Source organism: Anolis carolinensis, chromosome 5, assembly GCF_035594765.1.
Source record: "Anolis carolinensis isolate JA03-04 chromosome 5, rAnoCar3.1.pri, whole genome shotgun sequence".
Taxonomy (NCBI): Eukaryota; Metazoa; Chordata; class Lepidosauria; order Squamata; family Dactyloidae; genus Anolis; species Anolis carolinensis.
Genome location: NC_085845.1, coordinates 138954716 through 138971121, shown reverse-complemented (window position 1 = coordinate 138971121; position 16406 = coordinate 138954716). Strand labels below are relative to the sequence as shown.

The 16406-nt window shown below is 41.6% G+C and overlaps 1 protein-coding gene and 1 long non-coding RNA gene across 5 annotated transcripts in view; one reads left to right on the top strand and one right to left on the bottom strand.

Moving 5' to 3' along the window:
• cttnbp2 (cortactin binding protein 2) overlaps positions 1–9592 on the bottom strand; it is a 121856-nt gene extending 112264 nt beyond the window's left edge. For all 4 annotated transcript variants that reach the window (XR_010006687.1, XM_062982395.1, XM_062982396.1 and 1 more), the window contains exon 1: positions 9113–9592. Coding sequence is in view for 3 of the 4 variants with exons in the window: in XM_062982395.1 (XP_062838465.1) it covers positions 9113–9577 (465 nt within the window). In the remaining variant the exon portion in view is untranslated. The remainder of the gene's footprint in view (positions 1–9112) is intronic.
• On the top strand, positions 9305–14622 carry LOC134299471 (uncharacterized). The gene is made up of 2 exons (XR_010006688.1): positions 9305–9442; positions 13541–14622. It is a non-coding gene; the product is annotated as an uncharacterized LOC134299471 (long non-coding RNA).
• Positions 14623–16406: the final 1784 nt, after the last annotated feature.

Here is a 16406-nt window from a genome sequence, read left to right as displayed (position 1 = left end):
ATGAATACCAAAAATGCTTTATATTTCCCTCCACACACCACAGTGATACCTTGACTTAAGAGTTTGATTTGTTCCATGACTGAGCTCTTAGCTCAAAACACTTTTATCTCAAAGCGAATTTTGCCATGGAAAGGCTATTAATCCATTCCAATTCTGACACCTCTCCATTATTGTTGTTTTAAAATAAGAAAATGTTCTTTATAAATACCATGGGTAAGGTTTGAGTATTGGAGTTGCACATTGTCATCATCTAGGTTGCTGCATTGTTTCAATATGAGTTGCCCCGATGTATCTCCCTTCATGATCCATCATGATTGTTAAGATCTTCTGGGGAGGTCCTGCTCTCGGTCCCGCCCCATCGCAGGCATGGTTGGCGGGGACAAAAGACAAGGCCTTTTCGGTGATAGCACCGTGGTTGTGGAACTCCTTCCCCAATGACATCAGAATAGTCCTAATCATTGGAAAGATTATTTATAACTGGTATGTATATATTTTACTGTTTGATAATATTGTACTTCACTGTTATTGTTATTGTCTGAATCCGGCATTGAAGTATTGCCGTAGTTTGTAAGCCGCCCTGAGTCCCACTTCAGGGGAGAGTAGGGTGACATATAAGTATAGTAAATAAATAAATGTAATGTGTTCTGAATTGTTTCCCTTTTGGGCATTGAATGTTTGCCGTACATGTTGGAAACCGCCCCGAGGCCCTTTGGGGAGATAGGGCGGTCTATAAATAAAGAATTATTATTATTATTATTATTATTATTATTATTATTATTATTATTATTATTACTACTACTACTACTACTACTATTACCATATATGGTGCTTGACAATGTACATGATGTTTTCCACTTTGGGAAGTAAAGGATCAAATCCCCGCTCAGTCAGGGAAATGTACTGGTTGACCTTGGACAAACCACACTCTATCAGTCTTAAAGGAAGGTGATGGAAATCACTGCTCTCATCTGAACCATTATGATAGGTTTACCCTAAATTGGACACTATTTGAAGGTACACAACAAATTATAATATGGATATACATGAACAGGGAAAGCCTGTCTTTGGTCTAGTTAATCCATCACTGTCTTTTCCATCTGGCTGAGAACCTCTTCCTTCTGTGTCCCCATCTACACTGCCATATTAGTTCCGGATTATTTGCTTTTAATTTATGGCAGTATAGACTCAAGCGGATAATCTGGGATCAGATACTGGATTATATGGCAGCGTAGATGGGGCCTAAGTCACCTTTGTGATTACATGGTCCAAATCTATAGCGTTCTATACACAAAGGCAGAATCTCTACCCATAAAGGATGGCCTCTGTGCCAACATCACGGAGAAGGTGGGTTTCAGCTTCCTGTAGGTGTGAGGGGTGAATCATGCCAACTGCCTTCAAGTTTTTCCCTTGTCACCATTGCCATGGAAACAAAGCAGATACTAAGGTTTGCAAAAAAAAAAAACCACCCCTACACACACACACATACATACATACGCCAACTGCTTGGTTCAGGAAAGCCTAGAATGAGAAGAATTTTGGCTTCATTCCCAAATACGGCTGTTAAAAAAGAACTCCCTTCATCCTCATCGTCTTTTCTCTCCCTCCATCTCCCCCATCCTAGTCATAAATTTCTTGCTGACATTAAAAGCCAGCGTTCTTTTCCCATAATATTCTATGCATGTTTCCAGCAAAAGCCTGCCAAGACAGTCGCTTGAAAGTTACTGGGTATAAACCCTCCACCCCCAACTATATAATGGAAGCAGTAGCTGGCATTAAATATCTATGGTGGTTTGACTTAAAATGGTATCCTTATGTTGAGAGTTAAGTAACAATAAAACGCCGCTCTATAACCGTTGCTATTCCTTTTAAACTGTTTATTGGACTGTCTGTGCTTTCAGGCTCAGGCCACGCGAAGCCAAAAGGCTTGGGCTCACTTGAAAACACACTACTGGAAATCTCACTGAACTTCCAAGTTACAAATTAATCTGGGATCTGGGCAAAAATCCAAACTCTCGCTGTTGGAGCAAAGACAGTGGCGCTTCTTCTTTTGTACACAAGATGAACTAAGAGTATTACTTTGAGAGCCCTCTCTGTTGTATATTTATTTACTCGAAAAGAAAATTCCACTCATTTCAAGGAGATTTAGGGTGTGTCTAAGGAGCAGAATTCAAAACGATCTTAACAGATTAGAGAGATGGGCCAAACTAACAAAATGAAGTTCTAGAGGGACAAATGCAAGATACTGTACTCCACTTAGGCAGAAAAAATGAAATGCAAAAATACAGAATGGGGGACGCCTGGCTCAACAGCAGTATGTGTGAAAAAGATCTTGGAGTCCTCGTGGACAACAAGTTAAACATGAGCCAACAATGTCATGCAGTGGCTTGAAAAACAATGGGATTTTGGCTTGCATAAATGCATAGTGTCTAGATCCAGGGAAGTCATGCTACCCCTCTATTTTGCCTTGAAATACTGTGTCCAATCCTGGGCACCGCAATTGAAAGGAGATGTTGACAAGCTGGAATGTGTCCACAGGAGGGCAACTAAAATGATCAAGGGCCTGGAGAACAAGCCCTATAAGGAGCAACTTAAAGAGCTGGGCATGTTTAGCCTGCAGAAGAGAAGGCTGAGAGGAGTCATGATGGCCATGTACAAATATGTGAAGTCATAAGGAGGGAGCAAGCTTGTTTTCTGCTGTCCTGGAGACTAGGATTCAGAACAATGGCCTCAAACTACAAAAAAGGAGATTCCACTTGAATATTAGGAGGAACTTCCTAACTGTGAGAGCTGTTCAGCAGTGGAACTCTCTGCACCAGAGTGTGGTGGAGGCTCCTTCTTTGGAGGCTTTTAAGCAGAGGCTGGATGGTCATCTGTCGGAGGTGCTTTGAATGTGATTTTTCCGCTTCTTGGCAGGAGGTTGGACTGGATGGCCCATGAGGTCTTATCCAACTCTATAATTCTATCTACACTGTACAATTAATGTAATTTGACACTACTTTAACTGTCAGGATTCAATGCTATAGAATAATTGGAATTGCAGCTCTTTAGTCTTCTTTTTAAAGATCTTTAGTCTTCTCTGAGAAATGAAAGCTGGTGCCTCACCAAACTACAAATCCAAAGACTTCACAGCATTGAGCCATGGCAGTGAAAGTGGGTTTTAAACTGTTTTAATTTTACATTTTAGTAAATGCTCCTTTATTCCCAGATGAGTGTGCACAGAACTTGCTGCTTCAAGCCAGACTTTTCTAAAATGTCTTCACGATCTGGGGGGGGGGGGGGAGATTTAAAAGCTTCTTTGATGTTTAGTTGCATAACCAATCTATAAAAATACTAAGACTAAAAAAAAACCTTGTCCCCATCAACCTCAAAGTAACAGGTTTTTAATGGGGTTGCTACCTATAAATAACTTTCCATGTAGAAACAAGTGACACTGATTTTCAACAAATACTGGGCATGAAAGGAGCCACAGATAGTTTCTTCCATTTTTAAATAAATATCTCCATTTTCATATACAGATAAACCTCAATGAATGATGTAGATATATTCTGGGACATTACTGTTCTAACAGAAAAATCTGGTACCAGCAACAATGTAGTTTAATATATTGCAAAAAACAAGAGCTATTCAACTAAGTTTTCATTCAAAGCCAATAACATGCACGTGGGAAATGAAGTAACCAGGTCAAGTAAGCCTTGCGGAAATAAAAACGCTTTGAACCTCCTACAGACCACTTGCAGTTTTCTTTCAAAATGTATCCAAGGATGTTTTTCTCCTTCTCATCAATCTCCATTTTTTCTTACAGTTTCCATTTTAGTGGCAATACTTATAAAGCATCACAAGTATTACAGAAACATGCTGGGGGATCTGATATTCCCTTTCCCTCATTTTTACAAGGTCTTGAGCCTTCTCTGCCAAAGACTGATGCTATCCCACCAAACTATAAATCCCAGGATCCCACAGCAAATGGCATCCATTCAGCTGTGTAGATGCAGCCTTTGTAAAAAACAAAACAAATAAAAACACAACCAACTTCTTTGTCAGAGGCTTTTGGTCCATTTGATCCAGATTATCAAAGCAGAAAATCCACATTATCTGCTTTCAACTGGATTATATGAGTCTACACTGCCATATAATTCATTTCAAATAAACTGGATTTACACTGGATCTACACCGCCCTATATCCCAGGATCTGATCCCAGATTATCTGCTGATCCCAGATTATCTGGAGGTTTAGACTGATATAATCAAGTTCAAAGCAGATAATCTGGGATCAGATCCTCAGATACAGTGTTCCCTCACTTATCGCGAGGGTTACGTTCCAGAACCACCCGCAATAAGTGAAAATCCGAGAAGTAGGGACGCTAGGCTTCTCCTTAGGAAGGAAGTAGAAAGAGGGAGGGATGAAAGGAGGGAGGGATGAAGGGAGGGAGAAAGGGAGGAAGAGAAGAAGGGAAGAAAGAGGCAGGGGAACATGGCGCCACCTCCTTCTCCTCCCGGTGCCGTCTGGACTCCTTTTCCGCCCCACTGCCACTGTAAATCATTTTTTAAATGATTTATCATATTATTTTACTGTTTATTAAAAAACCGCAAAACAGTGAGTCCGCAAAAAGTGAACCATGAAGTAGTGAGTTAACACAGTATAGGGCCTTTGTTAACTGAGGTGTGTCTGTATTACCAATGGCTACATACTCATCAAATTTTAATGCCTCCTTCAATTACTCTTCTGTTTACTTTCTGAACCTCTCAGATCCTCGAGCAATAAAAACCTATCGATTCTACCTGGTTACCTGTCCGCTGCTTTTTCAGAATCCATTTAGCAGAGAGAGGGCTATGACTTCAAATGCTTTTAACGGGAGCTTAATGAAAAGGTTTTTACCATGAGAAAGGTGAAAAATTCAGTGAGTAACTTAAAAATTCAGGGCTATCTTCAGAGCCACTCCAGACATCATTAAACATCATTAAACAACGTAACCTTCAGAGGCCTGCAATAGCAACTTCCATCATTCCATCAAAATGTTGGGACCTGTAGTCCAACACATCTGGAACGTGGTAACAATGTTTGGTTGTCTTTGATGCCTTGTTCCATTGTCTAAAGGCCCTTCTACACTGCCATACAATCCAGAATACAATATCAAGGCAGATAATCCACATTGAATTATCTGAGTCTACACTGCCAAATAATCCAGTTCAAAACAGATAATCTGAATTTTAGACAGATGTGTAAATGGGGCTTTAGTCATACACTAAAGGAGTGTATAATCATCCCTCCATATTTAATGGGGTTAGGAGTACAGGAACCCTTATGAAAGTATAACCTGCAGATAAAGAATTTGCTTTTTTAAAATCAACTAGAACACCTCTCTGAATTTCCAGATCTTCCAGCATGACTCTATGGTCAATGTCTGCTGGAAGCTAAATGCAGAATCTGCATAGGAAGACCTAGAGATCCCTAGATTGGTTTTCTCTCAAAAAATCTCAAGCTCCTCCAACACAACTTGAGGAAGTTTAACATAGTATCGAACTGGGGAATATCAATATTCCTAGAGAAAATATTTTAAATCAAATGCTCAAAAGTCAAATCCACAACATGGAGGGACAATTGTATAAAACACTTCTCTGAATTTCTAGATCTTCCAGCATGGTCAACATCTGCTGGAAGCTAAACACGGAATCTGCATAGGAAGACCTAGAGATCTCTAGATTGGTTTTCTCTCCAGAAATCTCAAGGTCCTCCAACACGACTTGAGGAAATTGAACATAGAATCAAACAGGGGGCTATCAAGATTCTTAGAGAAAATATTTTTAATCAAATTCACAAAAATCAAATCCGCAAACATGGAGGGACAACTGTATGTAACATTCATTTTTAAATAAGGTTGTGAATGAAAACATTGATGGAACAAAAGGAAAAATGGAATTGGTCAACAAGAAAAGGAATGTACGGAACCAACAGCACAATCATTCCACAAAAATGGTCACAAAATGTAGGGTTTCCGAAAGTTACCAAATCCATAGTAAAGGTAAAGGTTTTCCCCTGACATTAAGTTTCGTAATGTCCGACTCTGGGGGTTGGTGCTCATTTCCATTTCTAAGCCGAAGAGCCGACATTGGGTTGTTGTATGTCTTTCGGGCTGTGTGGCCATGTTCCAGAAGCATTCTCTCCTGACGTTTCGCCCACATCTATGGCAGGCATCCTCAGAGGTTGTGAGGTATATACCTCACAACCTCTGAGGATGCCTGCCATAGATGTGGGCGAAACGTCAGGAGAGAATGCTTCTGGAACATGGCCACACAGCCCGAAAGACATACAACAACCCTGTGATCCTGGCCATGAAAGCCTTCGACAACACAGAGCCGACATTGTTCATAGACACCTCCAAGGTCATGAGGTTGGCATGACTATATGGAGCGCCGTTACCTTCCCGCCGGAGCGATACCTATTGATCTACTCAAACGTGCATGTTTTTGAACTGCTAGGTTGGCTGAAGCTGGGGCTGACAGCGGGAGCTCACTCTGCTCTTCGGATTCGAACTGCAGACCTTTCGGTCAGCAATTTCAGCAGCTCAGTGGTTTAACCCGCTGTGCTACCAGAAGTTCAATAATAATAATAATAATAATAATAATAATAATAATAATAATAATAGAAAAATGTGTAATAGGTGGGTAGCACATTGTTGGATAAGAGGAGAATATTATGTACAGATCCAAATGATCACAATGTATCAAATATTATGTACAGATCCAAACTATCGCAATCCATAATAATAATAATAATAATAATAATAATAATAGAAAAATGTTATAGGTGGGTAGCATATTGTTAGATAAGAGAAGAATATTATATTCAGATCCAAACTATCACAATGTATCAAATCACTTCGATACAGGGCTTGGAAAATTGTGTTTTATAGCAAAACAATGCATATCCTCAGCAAATTGTTTTTCACTCCTTTACAATTAGTTCTGATGTTTTTGGTACCTTTTGGAAATAATAAGAAGCTCCACACTGTGAGCCAGTCCTTCTGCCAAGTGATTTGGAGGCAAAAGCCACGAGGGATGATCGCCGGGACCAAGGACACCAGTTGGTTGGTTGTCCAAGTGACTAGAGTCTTTTGATTTACAGCTTTCAAGGGGAGAGGATCAAAGCATGGATTTTTCCATGCGTTTCCACTGACAGCAGGAGGAGCTACCGCCACAGAGCCATTCAAGCGGCAAAGGGACTGGAAATTGACCTGGGAATTAGGGAAAGAAAGGGCATATGCCAGTCACAACAATGAGGATTGGAAAGGGAGGCTCTGTCAAACAGCGGATTGAAGGAGGTGACCATTCCAGAAGGAGATCAGGTCTGGAGGGAAGGGATTTTGTCAGCACTTACATTTAGCATGAAGGGAAAGACACAGTGGGCAAACAACAGATCGTTCCTTTTCCACCTCCATCACCAGGGGATGAAAAGAGGATTTTAACAGAATTATTATCTACACATTTAACAAGGGGGCAAAAAAACAAAACAAAACACCAGACACCTGATCTTCTCTTTCCATCTTCAAAACAATATAAAACCCTAGGTTGCTGTGAGTTTTCTGGGCTGTATGTCCATGTTCCAGAAACATTCTTTCCTGACATTTTGCCTGCATCTATGGCAGACATCCTCAGAGGTTGTGAGGTCTGTTGGAAACTAGTCAAGTTGGGTTTATATATCTGTGGGATGTTGAGGGTGGGAGAAAGAACTCTTGTCTGCTTGAGGCAAGAGTGAACGTTGCAAATGGCCAGTTTGATTAGCATTGCATAGCCTTTCAGCTTCAAGGTCTGGCTGCTTCCTGCCTGGGGGAATCCTTTGTTGGGGGATGTTAGTTGGCCCTGATTGATTTATGTCTCGAATTCCTATTTTCTGAGTGTGGTTCTTTAATGAGTGTCCTGATTTTAGAGTTTTTGTTAATACTGGTAGCTGGATCGTGTTCATTTTCATGGTTTCCTCCTTCTTTTTTTTGTTGAAATCGTCCACATGCTTGTGGATTTCAATGGCTTCTCTGGTGGTTGTTGAGAGTGGTCTAGCATTTCTGTGTTCCCAAATAATATGCTGTGTCTAGGTTGGGTCATCAAGTGCTGATTGACAGTAAATAAAGAACACCACACACAAAAACAAAACAAAACAGAGGAATTCCAGACATGAATCAATGACGACCAGCTAGCACCTCCCAACAAAGGATTCCCCCAGGCAGAAAGCAGCCAGACCTTGAAGCTGAAAGGCTACTCAGTGCTAATCAAGGTGGCCAACTGCAACATCCACACCTCCTTTAAACACTGGACCTTCCACAGATATATCAACACCACTAGTTTCCAACAGACCTCACAACCTGCAGGCGAAACGTCAGGAGAAAATGCTTCTGGAACATGGCCATACAGCCCAAAAAACTCACAGCAACCCATTATCTGCACACCTAACCCGATCTTTTCTTTCCATCTTCGAAAACAATACAAAACCCTTTCTTAGAGCCCTCTATCCTAGAACATCAAGGCAGAAAATCCCACAATATCTGCTTTGAACTGGGTTATCTGAATCCACACTCAGATAATGTGGGATTTTCTGCCTTGATATTCTGGGATATAGGGCTGTGTGGAAAGGCCTTAAGTTCGGCTATCCTCCCCTGGCACCAAAGGTGAGGAATTCAAACACAATATCCCACGCGTGTTTTTTTCCAGAGGGGAAAACACACCTATTGGAAGGGGAAAGAGTGAGATTCAGGAGGAAAGGCGATCTCTAAGGAGAGAGGCAATCCACTCCTGACATTTCATGAAGGGGGGGGGGGACTCGCGTGGTGTAATCCTTCCCGCTAAATCCACCCTTCAGAGAGGCGAGGAAGCAGGGAAACAATAGGGAGCCGCCTCCTGGAAGGAGGGGAGGGGGAAAAAGGCGGGGGATTTGCCCCTCTGTGAGGGACAAAAGAGGGGACGCAGAAGCCTTGCCAGTGCCAATGGACTCGGGGTCTTCGCGTTCCAAGGCCTCTCGATTTCTATGTTGCTAGGAAGGCGCTATTAGACCCCGAAGGGAAAAGGAGGGAAAAGAAGGCGGCACTGAGGCAGTTTCCCCAAACACAAGTCGCTCTTTGCCTACCGCTGCCGCCGGCTCTCCCCGTCCGCCGGAGCCAGGCTCTCCGCCGGTCCCCTCCGTCGCCATCTTCGCCTTGGCAGAGCGAGCCCCCGACTCCGTGCGGGAGGGAAGCGGCGCCCAGCCCAGCAGAGCCAAGCAGGAGGAGGAGAAGCAATAGAGGAGGAGGAGGCGGCAGCGCCAGCAGGAAAGGCAGACGCCGCCGCCGCCGCTGCTTAACTCCTTCAGCTCTGAAGCCGAACCAGCGAGCCGCGTCGCAGGCCGGGAGGTGGAGCCACTGCGCCGGAGCAGATTGCGCCCCCGCCCCTCCCGCCAAGTCCCTCGGGTTGCTCTCGGGTGCGTTTTTCCAAAGGCTTCCCGGGTCCACCTTTTCCTCCAGTCCACGCCATCACTGATCTCAATATCTCCCTCCCATCCAACTCTGTGACATCCATGCATTCCTCCACGTTCATAGCTCTGCAACCCATGCATTTTTCAAAAGGCCACCAAGGTCCATTCGGGACAGCCACAAAGCCATCCCTTCTCTGCCTGCCTCCTCCCGCACTATTTATTTATTTACAGCATTTATATTCCGCCCTTCTCAGGGCAGACCACATTGCACACATAAAGGCAAACATTCAATGCCATAACATAAAACAGAGACAGCGACAAGACGCAGGCACGGGCTGGCCTCGAACTCATGACCTCTTGGTCAGAGTGATTTGTTGCAGCTGGCTTGCTTTCCAGCCTGCGCCACAGCCCGAGTTGTTACTGGGTTGTTGTATGTTTTCCGGGCTGTATGGCCATGTTCCAGAAGTATTCTCTCCTGACGTTTCGCCCACATCTATGGCAGGCATCCTCAGAGGTTGTGAGGTATGGAGAAACTAAGCAAGGAAGGTTAATATTGGGGCCGGGCTGTGGCGCAGGCTGTTGAGCAGCTGCAATAAATCACTCTGACCATGAGGTCATGAGTTCGAGGCCAGCCCGTGGCGGGGTGAGCACCCATCAATTAAAAATAAAAAATAGCCCCTGCTCGTTGCTGACCTAGCAACCCGAAAGATAGTTGCATCTATCAAGTAGGAAATAAGGTACCACTTATAAAAAAAAGTGGGGAGGCAAGGTTAACTAATTTACGACCTGGAATGAGGAAGTGCCGTCAGAGTGGATAATGAAGCAACTGCTCCCCCCTGTGGCCAGAAGCGAACAACCTCTCAGGAGAAGGTTAAATTGCCTCTGCGTCTGTCTGTCTCGGTCTCTGTTTGATGTGTTTATGGGCATTGAATGTTTGCCCTATGTGTGTATAATGTGATCCGCCCTGAGTCCCCTTCGGGGTGAGAAGGGCGGAATATAAATACTGTAAATAAATAATAATATATACAGTAGAGTCTCACTTATCCAAGCCTCTGGATTATCCAAGCCATTTTTGTAGTCAATGTTTTCAATATATCGTGATATTTTGGTGCTAAATTCATAAATACAGTAATGACAACATATCATTACTGCGTATTGAACTACTTTTTCTGTCAAATTTATTGTATAGCATGATGTTTTGGTGCTTAATTTGTAAAATCATAAACTAATTTGATGTTTAATAGGCTTTTCCTTAATCCCTCCTTATTATCCAAGATATTCGCTTATCCAAGCTTCTGCCGGCCCGTTTAGCTTGGATAAGTGAGACTCTACTGTATCTGTGGAAAGTCCAGGGTGTGAGAAGAACTCTTTGTCAGTTGGAAAGCCAGTGTGAATGTTGCAGTTAATCACCTTAATTAGCATTGGAAAGGTTCATCTGGCTATTTCTGCCTGGGGGCATCCTTTGTTCAGAGTCATTAGCTGCCCTTGGAACTCTTCTGTTTTCAGAGTGTTGCTTCTTATTTGCTGTTCTGATTTTTGAGTTTTTTAATACTGGTAGCCAGATTTTGTTCATTTTCATGGTTTCCTCTTTTCTGTTGAAGTTGTCCACATGCTTGTGGATTTCAATGGCTTCTCTGTGTAGTCTGACATGATAGTTGTTGGAGTGGTCAAGCATCTCTGTGTTCTCAAATAATATACTGTGTCCAGGTTGGTTCATCAAGTGCTCTACTGTATTTCTACCCTGAAGGGGACTCAGAGCGACTTACAGTTTGGCTACTTCAGTGCCACTTTGCAAATACACCTCGTATGAATAGGATACAATACAAATCAAAGCACATCTATCTATCTGTCTGTCTATTACAATCTACAGAAGAGTCATGGAATCATAGAATCGCAAAGTTGGAAGAGACCATCCAGTCCAACCCCCTGCAAAAGCAGGAAAATTTCATTAAAGCACCACTGACAGATGGCCATCCAGCCTGGGAATCTGTTATCCAACTAGTAACTAGGACTGAATCTGCTTTGCTTCCAAGACCACCCAGGATTCAGTGCCTTTAGTCTATTTTAGACCTAAATAGCATATTATTATGAATTTATTTTACTTTTTTTTTCTTTTCAAATATGGTATATACCAGGGGTCCCCAAACTAAGGCCCGGGGGCCGGATGCGGCCCATCGAAGCCATTTATCCGGCCCCCACGGCACAAGGGCAGAAGGGGATTGGGCTAAATGGCCCAAGGGGTCTCTTCTTCTCTTACAACCCTTATCATCATCATCATCATTATTATTATTATTATTATTATTATCATTATTATTATTATTAACATTGAGGCTGGGTGGCCATCTGTCAGGGATGCTTTGCTTGTGCTTTTGGTGCACAAAGGCAGAAGAAGTTGGACTCAATGGCCCAAAGGGTCTCTTCCAACCCTCTTTTTATTATTATTATTATTATTAAAATTGAGGCTAGGTGGCCATCTGTCAGGGGTGCTTTGCTTGTGCTTTTGGTGCACAAAGGCAGAAGGGGGTTGGATTCAATGGCCAAAGGGTCTCTTTCAACCCTCTTTATTATTATTATTATTATTATTATTATTATTATTATTATATAATAATAATAATAATAATAATAATAATAATAATAATAACAACATTGAGTCTGGGTGGCCATTTGTCAGGGGTGCTTTGCTTGTGCTTTGGGTGCACAAAGGCAGAATGGGGCTGGACCCAAGTGCTCTCTTCCAACCCTCTTTATTATCGTTATTGTTGTTGTAGTTGTTGTTGTTGTTAACATCAAGGCTGTATTTGTTCCGGTTTTGTTTTTGTTTTTACTTCAAAATGAGGCATGTGCAGAGTGCATAGGAATTTGTTCATAGTTTTTTTTTTAAAAAAAAACTCTAGTCCAGCCCTCCAACAGTCTGAGGGACCGTGAATTGGCCCCCTGTTTAAAAAGTTTGGGGACAACTGGTATATACCTTTAACAGGATTAAAGAAAATCAGCAGTAGGGAAACATTGTGACATTACAAAAAAAGTTGTAATTCCGTGTTTTGATTATGCAAGTAGTGCACGCATAGCTGTAATGGGGTAACAATATGAACACAGAGGGAATTTATATTTCCGATTAAAGCATTCTTATTACATTCATGCTTAAATATAAATGTATTTGCATAACTTTCAAATTATCATCAGAGGGATGACTAGCTATTAGAGGGTGAATACAATTTTGACAAACCCTGTACACAGCCAGCAATATTTCTACTAGTCAAATAAAGGTGGCTGCAGCAAAACAGCTGGCTGTTGACAAAAATATGGCCACTTTACACATAAACACACACAATTTGCCATAGATCTTATTGAAAAATACACTTCCAGACTGCCACCAAGTTCAATCAATTAATCTTGCTATTACTTGATCCACATTCTAAAATCAATGGCCCTTAACGTCAGTCATGTCCAGCTTGCCCCATTGATTTTGACAATGTGAAGTACAACTAAATCAGACCAACTCATTACTGTTACTATCAGGGAAGGCCCCGCTAGTTCAGAAACACTGAAATGGAACATTAACCATTTAAGATGGGCAGATGATACAACTAGCAGGAAAGCGTAGACTTGGAATATTGGAGAAAATCAAGTAAGAAAACCTACAGCAGTGGTTCCCAACCTTTTTTGACCAGTGCTCCCTTTGACCAGGACCCACTTTGACCAGGGACCACTCTCTAACATTAGTACCAAAAGGGTTACAAAAAGTTTTGGTCAACTTAGATTAGGTCTCGTTATTTGGGGTGCTGATTCAGAAAATTGCATTGGATAGACCACATTAGCTCTAGTTTCTGAAACAGAATATATGCCAACCAGTGGTCACCATCTGCTCTCCCACAGAAACCCGTATTTAATCATTTAGAGCTGATGTGGTCTATCCAAAGCAATGTTCAGCTCTGTGGAAAGGAGTGGAAATAAAATTAATAAAATAAATAAAGAGGAAGGAGGTTCGTGGTACAGATTTTCATTCTTGTGGCCCACAGGCTGAGAACCACTAGCCTACAGGAAGGTTTACTGTGGAACATTAAGAAAATAAAATGACCACAGATGCTTTACATTATTTTACAGGAGACAATGAAGACATTGAAATAGCTTGAGATTTTGCATCGCTTGGTTTTGTCATTCATCAGAATGGAAACTACAATCAAGAAGACTTGGACATGGAAGGGCAGCTATGAAGGAACTTGTAAAATCTTGGAAGTGCAGCAAAATATCACTGATTACTAAAGATGCCATCGTACTTCCCATTTCTATGTATGATTCCTAGAGCAAATCAACCCTGAAGAACCCCTAAAAGCCAATATGAGTAAAATGAGATTGTTGTACTCTGTCCATATCATGAGACAAGGTGACTCACTAGGAAAAGCAGTAATGCTTGGAGAGGTAAAAGCCAGTAGGAAAAAGGGAAGATCACACTCCAGATGGATTGACTCAATCTAGTCCGCCATGAACCTAAGTCATGAACTAAGCAGGGCTGCTGATAATATGGTGACTTAGGGGTCTTTAGAATAAATCTCACATAGAATACGTTCACAAAGGAATAATGAATGTATAAGCAGGTAAGGTGAGAACCTTTTCCTTTTTGGAATTTCTTAAAATTAGAGGTTTATTAACTCGATCCAAACTCAAGACTAGATCCTTTATTCTTTTGGAGAGGGAAAGGATAATGAGTTTTAATCATTACTGCTTTTTATAGTGGATCTGATGCACATTTAAATTCCCCGTACCTGCATATTTGCTGGAATCATCCATTTGCCTTGCCTTTTGTTATTAATTTCCTTCTCAGTGAGTTGTGCATAGCTCAGAGAAGGAGAAGCCAAATGTATTTCCTTAATTATTGGTTATTGCAGGGCTATATCATAATCCAAATGTGGGTTGGATTAGTCTCTTTGCTCACTAGCTAGACTTCAAAATGACGATTATCCTTTTCCACAAAATGATAGCTTTAGCAATAGTTTCTGATACAGAGGAAAACACTGTTTTCAAATCTCAGCTAAAGAGAAGTTAACAAGGCTCCAAAGACTTGCCGGATTGCAGCTGGAATTCACCAGCAGCCAATTTGCTCCCCATATATCAACCACACATTGGAAGTTGTTTAACTCATTGTTGCTATAGAAGCGATTAAAGGCATTTTCATTCAGTCTGGAAAATCTACATTTTTATGCCAGTCAATTCATGATGATAGGAATGTGTGAAGTGGTGATCATTCCTTAAAATATGTACAGCGAGCTCTTATTTAGGGTTTCTTAGGGTGTATCTACATTGTAGAATGAATGTAGTTTGACATCACTTTAACTGCCATGGCTTAGTGCTATGGAAACATGAAAGGTATAATTTAGCCTTCTCTGCCAAAAACTGCTAGTGGCTCGCAAAACTGCCAATCTCAGAATTTCCTAGCATTGAACAATGGCAGTTAAAGTGGTGCCAAACTGCATTGATCCTATAGTATAGACGCACTGTTACTACAGGAATACAGTAGAGTCTCACTTATCCAACACTCGCTTATCCAACGTTCTGGATTATCCAACGCATTTTTGCAGTCAATGTTTTCAATACATCGTGATATTTTGGTGCTAAATTCGTAAATACAGTAATTACTACATAGCATTACTGCATACTGAACGACTTTTTCTGTCAAATTTGTTGTCTAACATGATGTTTTGGTGCTTAATTTGTAAAATCATAACCTAATTTGATGTTTAATAGGCTTTTCCTTAATCCCTCCTTATTATCCAACATATTCGCTTATCCAACGTTCTGCCGGCCCGTTTATGTTGGATAAGTGAGACTCTACTGTAGTTTTTTTTTAATCATGTCAGAAGCGACTTGAGAACATGCCGCAAGTCACTTCTGGTGTGAGAGAATTGGTCACCTATACAAATGTTGCCCAGGGAATGCCCAGATGTGTTACCATACTGCGGGGAGGCTTCTCTCGTGTCCCCACAAGCTAGAGCTGACAGATGGGAACTCACCCCATCTCACGGATTCAAACTGGCAACTTCCAGGTCAGCAACCCAACCTTCAGGTCAGCAGTCCAGCTGGCACAAGGGTTTAACCCACTGTGCCATTGCGGCTCCTTAGGAATAGGTTGATTATGGTAGATTGAGATCTATTGGTAGGTTCAATCCAAGATGGTTTACAATTTGGAAGAAATTGACAAGAATTTTGGATTCCAAACTATACAATGTCAGCAAGAAAAACAAAGTTCTTGTTCCTTAAATTATGTGGTTCGAAGGAATGGAGAGGGTAAATCAAGAGTTCTTTTGTGTGTGAAATTGTGAGCTTTATTCTGGTGTCAATCATCACTTCATAGCTTGAGTGAATATGTGACAAGAGACACTCTTCTCCATAATTTTCAAAAAACTGAATAACTGCCTATTCATTTGAAGTATCAGTTTTGCACCTAACACAGGTTATTGGCTGTCAGGGTTTCAAATAGATCTTTCCTCCTTGAACTTTGCCCACCCCACTTTAAAGAACATGCAAAATGAATTTGTGACCTTCCAGATGTCCTTGGACTTCACTTCCCATTCACCTGATGACTGGTCAGAAAGATTTGTAGACTGGACTGTAACATCCTATGTGTCCCACCATTAGCTGTATTAGCTAGCAGTGGTGGTTGCTCTCATGGAACATTGGATCGCTCAAGGTTTTTGTTGTCAGGAGCTATCTAAAGTGCTGAATCTATTTTGGGGCTGAAAGCTCAGCATCTTGGATCACTGCTTCACAACTTGGACTCAAGCTTGGATTGATTCCTTGTCCTACTGATATGAGAGCCACCACGAGTTGGTTAGATATGCTGGGTTGCCCTCTCCTTTCCTAAATAGGAGAACTCTTAAAGGTGAAGCATTGTTTATGTTTCTACAGATTACTTCAGCTACCACTTACTTATGAAATTAACATACCAATTCAGTCAACCCAATCATCCATTTGG